The sequence below is a fragment of the Equus przewalskii genome, chromosome 11 (genome assembly GCF_037783145.1).
Source record: "Equus przewalskii isolate Varuska chromosome 11, EquPr2, whole genome shotgun sequence".
Lineage (NCBI taxonomy): Eukaryota > Metazoa > Chordata > Mammalia > Perissodactyla > Equidae > Equus > Equus przewalskii.
Window position 1 is genome coordinate 15,989,320 of NC_091841.1, and position 6,251 is coordinate 15,995,570.

A 6,251-nucleotide genomic window follows, 5' to 3' on the forward strand; every position below is an offset into this window, starting at 1 on the left:
CCCAAGATGAAGATTTTATTTCTATTAGGATCTTTGCATTTTTATGTTTTATTACTTTGAAGCCCTTCCTATACCTCTCACCTGACACAGCACCTTTGCAAGGTAGGTATCATTATTACTATTTTACGGATAAAAGAAAATAATGTTCAAAAAGTTAAATAAGTAACCCAACATCAAAGACAGAGCTAGTATTCAGATCTGCAACCTTATAAATCCAAATTTCATGCTCTTTCAGCCATTTCAAAAGTTACTGGAAAAAAGATAGCATTTATATCTGAACCTCTCTTGTTTTGTAGGAAATTGAAATATTGTCTTTTCTATTTACAGAGTTGTACAACGTGCCTACATATATAAACAGTTGGTATTCAGAAAGCCATATTGTTTACTTGTGTCCAGAACACTGTGGAACATAATTTAGAAAGAAGGTACTTAGCCATATCCTCTTGGCACACATTTAATATCCCTAATGTTTAAAATTAGGTTTGGTTTCTCGTTCTGTTGAGTAAAAATTGTCAGTGGTTATTAAAATTAATTGTATTTAAACCTATGTAAATTTTTAAAAACGTCCTCACATGCTCACTTCTACTCTATAAAATTGAAATCTAGTGTTCTAATTTTACAGAAAGAATGGAGATTCAAAAAGATTAAACAGCTAGATCATGGAAGATGTAAGTCAGCCCTGAGCCCAAATATTCTTACTCCGTATCCTGTGATGTTTTCATTATACAGAATTCATTGGTGCTAACATTTGATTATGGCTTGGTATATTGAAATATTTTTTGATTATATACCATGGGAAGTGACGTGTTTTAGACTGAAAATTATCAATGGCAATTAAACGGAGATTTTTTTTCAAAAGCAAATGGTAAAATTACATCTGTAAAACGATTTATCATTAAAAAGTTGGCTTTATAGTTTTTATACAGATTCCTTGAATCTGGAATCTTCTTTGAAAACTATTTTATGAAATCATTTATAAGAGATATATGTATAAAAAAGAAATCATTACTCCACAGTTGACTAAAGAAAGTCTTTGACAAGTAATCAATTTACCTACCCTATAAGACTATGTTGTGAATTAAATTTTGGCTCTTTTCAAAAATGAAGGCTGTTACCAAAATACAGGTGTGTATATATAACATAGATGTGTTTATAGCTTCCTCTTTTGACAGAAATATCCATCCCCTCACCTCATGGGTACCATATATTTTATTGAAGAAATCAATAGACTCCATGGTGTAACGATATTTAGCAACTGTATTATAGTTATGGAAATGTGAATGGAGAGTAAGAACATCAGCTTCAAGATCAGGAGACAATCATTTTATTTCTCACTATGGCATTATTTCATTCTATGACCTTAAACAGCTCTCTCTGTTTCTACAAGTAGTTTACTTAAGTAATTCAGAAGGTGTTTCCATGTTTTGCGATTCTGTTGATGCCAATATTTTTTGTACCATAAATATCATTATATTTGCTTCTACTTCAATTAGAAGAAGTGAAATTGGGAGAGTGATGAGAAATTATGTGTCTATAGGCTGGCAATTGACCACAACCCATCCACACCCCCAAATTTTTCCACTCCTGGTAAACCATTTAGGAGAAGTCCTTCCAGGACAAGAGGATCTTTGGATTGGATTAAGACAATATGAGCTCTGCTCTTGAGAGTTTTCTTATTTTGAGGAGATGTTCCTCTACCTATTGAAATACTTGAAACTGCCCATAAGCAGAACACTTTGGCAGGTACCTGTTTATTGTGGAATTAGTCTCTGAATCTATCAAGCATCAAACCATACCTCAACTAGTTTCTGACCAACTGAGATGATCCGTGTATAATTTCTTCTGCTTTCCTTCCAGTTTACCCTTGCAGTTTGAAAATCGGTGTTCCTGTCTCTCCAGAGTTTTAAACCTCTCTGTCCTTAGATTTGTATTATAGAAACAGATTTTTCCTGGGATAGCTCCAGGAACTTCTCTTCCAAAACATTACCTTCATGGGCAACCCTCACTGATTTAGACCTAACTCTGCTCTTTTTCCATTGTGTGCTACTCTAGCCCTTGGGGAGCGAGACCAGACAGGTGCATGGGTTCTAAACCAATCTTTCTGCCCACTGTTGTAGATGTATCATTTTCATCATTATCATGTTAATCTAATTCTACAATTGGCATAAAAAACAACTACTTTGAAGAGCTACTGTAAACTTTACCTGCTGTGAAGTGCCGATATTATAATAGGGTTTGTAACTAACACAATGGACATCTGAATAAAATATTTAAAAAATATGATCACCATGAATGGTAGATTGATTAAAAGAACAAAATATTATAATGAAAAATTTAAAAGTCAGATAGGTACCCACCTAAATGTTTAATTTATACAATACCAAATATACAGATTCCATATTGAGTTCATTTTTTTATCAAATATACAGATTTATAAGTGGTCGACACTTTTTTTCTCTTGTCATGGCATTTTGTTTTCATGTAGACTTAAAGAAGGAGTTAAAAATTAAAGATGAATGCTCTAAAAGTTCTCTTCTGAAGTTCACTTAAATTACATGAAATAATTGGGTTGTTGGCAAGATCTGCTTATGGTAGTGAAATACCCTTGAGGTCTAATTAGCCACAGGTAAGAAACTTCATAGCATTTACCTACAAACAGGATATGTGTTAGCACTTATGAGGCTCAAGAGAAAGGCCTTATCCAAAGGTGCCATTTATAAATCAACAAAGACACTTATTGTAGCTAGTTGGCATTTTAAATTTTACAACTTTTCTTCTTTCATGGTGAACTGCCTGGGGCCCTGGCCAAGGAGAGGTGAGATTTTTTTCCAGGAAATAATATAATTGTACAATCTTAGGTTTAAATGGATCTTGCAAATCACATAATCACTCCTCACCTTCAACAATCTAAGATTTGAATATCTTCTTTAGCATGTCAAGCATCAAGAATGCTAAAATTAATTCAAATACTACCAATTTAGAAGTAAACGTGTTGGAGCAATTTTTTCTTATTGATATATGTTTAAATTGGTTAGAATTATATTATCTACTCAAATTGCATTCAGAGTTTCCCCATTTAACATTACAACATAAGAATTTTTCTATGACATTGCACAATTTTAAAAAAATCTCTGTTAAAAACTACACATTATTCAAAGAGAAGCACTATATTTTACTTATTCACTTCTCTAATATTGGATAGTCCATGTAATTTCTAATGTTCTGCAGCTCTTAATAATTGTATTGAATATATTTGTACATATTGATTTTTCTCTTTTAAAAATCTTTTCTTTTCAGATTTATTCCTGGAAAGATGATTGTGGAGTCAAAGTAAAATGACAAAGTAATTTCTATTTCTCCATAGTTATTTCTAAATCACTTTTATTAATTATGTCTTATTCTTACTTTATATCACTCTACTCTTCTGATGTGTTGGGGAGTCCAGCTCAGAGTAAGGAAATGCAGTGAAGCTGTGCACTTTGTGTTCACATATGTATAAGATCTTCATTTTGAATAATTGAATAATAAAGCTCTTTATCCATTATCTTTGAAAGGAAAAGAAACATTTTCCGTAAAGTACATTTTATTATAGCAAAGTTTTTTATTTTCTTTGGGAAATTTATGTCCCCAAATTTCCTCATTCTATTAGCAATACAATATGCTGTAACCAGGAATGATGATGATGGATGTTATGGGAGGATGGGAGAAGATGTGAGAATGCATATGGCAGAAACATAAAGTGAGAGGATCTCATGGATGGAGGAGCTGCTGCTGTTTGGTAATAAAATGCGGGGATCACTAAGGGCATTTAACAGCGATATTTCATATGACTTTATTCATTCGGGCAAATATACACTAATATACGTAGTAAGTGTCCAACAAATGTTTATTTGCTAAGTGAATATGTAATACATACCATAAATAATAGATTTTACACGTATTTGTGTATGTATATATTTATAACACTTTATCTATCTTATCTAGTAAACTATTTCTTTCTATTTTCCACATTAAATTTCCATTTTTAAAATGTGAAAATAATGATTTCTTTTGTTTAATAGATCTTCATGTATTGGACACCTATCCAAGAGATTTTTTTATCTCAGTCTACTCAAGCTGTAAATTTACTGAAGATGACTTTGTTAAATTGTATGTGGAACAGAATTTTTAAGAATAAAAAAACATTAATTATAGACATAATAGTTATCTTGAAAATAAAATGACCCAGTAACATGTTCTTTCCTAGGGGCAGTTAATATTTTCATGCTTACCCTAAAATGTATGTCAGAAACTATTAAACTGGCATGCACCTTCCTTTCAAAAGTTTATGTTTCACCTAAAGTAGAGAGTAATGATAAACAGAGTGGGAGGACAAGGGCACTTGAATGCCCAGGTTTATGGGCTGGGGAAGCATGCGTATTTTTACACACAAAGAAGTGGCAATTCACTAAGCATTTGTTCATCATCCAATAGGTTCCAGACACTGCAGACATTATGCCTGGCTCTATGGTAGGCACAGCGAGGAAATACACATGAATAGCATAAGTGTTATGGTAGGTACCAAGGAAGGTGTGTCACCAATGACTTATATATTTCCTTTATTTGTCTGCTTATGACAGAGACTTAGTGATTATGTCTTTCTTTCCAAAGTTACAGCTACAGGTTCTAATGAGAATTCTCCTGGAAGAGAGAATAACTCTTGCCTTTCAAAATACACCTCAGAGTTACAATTTGTAAGCTCACAGACACAGAGGAGGGCTGAGAAGCATGGGGCTCTGAAATGATTAAATAAAGTCACAGAATTGGAACCAGAGGAAGAGTACATGTATAGCCCAGTATTTTCTCAGTAACTTACACATCAAATGTTGTCCTATAGATTATTTATAGGTGACAGATACTAGATGTATAAAAGATGGAAAATATCATGGAGGAAATAAAGAATTAAAAAAATTACTGTGGCAGGGAGTATCAAGGACAAGTTCCGCAGTTACAGTGAGTACTCTAATTAGTACTATCAAATTCAGACTACAATGCTTTCATGAATAATACCTATCTTTCTTTATCCCTTGTAGGTAATTTAGGCCTCAGGAAGGCATTATTTCCCAAATGGATCACCTCACTCCCAACAATGTGACTGAATTTATTCTCTTGGGACTCACACAGAATCCACACTTGCAGAAAATACTTTTCATTGTCTTTTTGTTCATTTTCCTATTTACTGTGCTGGCCAATTTGCTCATTGTCGTTACCATCTCCCTCAGCCCCACACTTTCAGCTCCCATGTACTTCTTTCTTACTTACTTGTCCTTCATAGATGCTTCCTACACCTCTGTCACCACCCCCAAAATGATTATTGACATGCTGTACCAGAGGAGAACCATCTCTTTACGTGGCTGCCTTATTCAGCTCTTTGTGGAACATTTCCTGGGAGGTTCAGAGATAATCCTCCTCATTGTCATGGCCTATGATCGCTATGTGGCAATCTGCAAGCCCCTGCACTACACTACCATCATGCGACAGGGGCTCTGCCGCCTCTTGGTGTTTGTGGTCTGGATCGGGGGAATACTGCACGCCACTGTGCAGATTCTTTTTATGGTCACCTTGCCCTTCTGTGGACCCAATGTCATTGACCATTTCATGTGTGATCTCTTCCCACTGCTGAAACTTGCTTGCAGGGACACCTACAGGCTTGGAATGGTGGTGGCAGCCAACAGTGGGGCTATGTGCTTGCTCATTTTTATCATGCTACTCATTTCCTACGTAGTCATCATGAGCTCCCTGAAATTCCAAGGCTCTGAAGGACGACGCAAAGCCCTCTCTACATGTGGCTCCCACTTTGCTGTAGTTGTACTTTTTTTTGAGCCTTGTATATTCACCTACATGCGTCCTGTGGCCACATACCCTGTGGACAAGTTAGTGACTGTGTTTTTTGCAATCCTCACTCCCATGTTAAATCCTATCATTTACACAGTGAGAAATACAGAGGTGAAAAATGCCCTGAGAAGTTTGTTGAAGATGAGAGTAACTTAGGCTGTTCACAATGCCAAAAAGTGATGATGTATTTAAATAGGGAGGATTATATCTGTTGTAAACTGTGGAAGAAAATTAACACATTTTGCACATCCCTGATAGAAAAACAATCCCAGATATTAGCATTTATTGAGTACTTAATAGTAGTTAGTCTCTTTGATATGTGCTTTTATAGCTTTTAATACACTTTACCAAAGCTTCAATATTCATCTGCATAGATT

The 6,251-nt window shown here is 34.6% G+C and overlaps 1 protein-coding gene across 1 annotated transcript; it reads left to right on the top strand.

Annotated features, from left to right (window-relative positions):
• The first annotated feature begins 5,103 nt into the window (after positions 1-5,103).
• Positions 5,104-6,030, top strand: LOC103566581 (olfactory receptor 4C3D-like). The gene has a single exon (XM_008543030.2). It carries the CDS (start codon positions 5,107-5,109, stop codon positions 6,028-6,030), a length of 924 nt encoding a protein of 307 aa, XP_008541252.1. The 5' UTR covers positions 5,104-5,106.
• The last annotated feature ends 221 nt before the right edge of the window (positions 6,031-6,251 follow it).

Bases quoted from the DNA above. Each gene is read 5' to 3' on its own strand.
- LOC103566581 (XM_008543030.2), top strand. From the start codon at position 5,107: ATGGATCACCTCACTCCCAACAATGTGACTGAATTTATTCTCTTGGGA.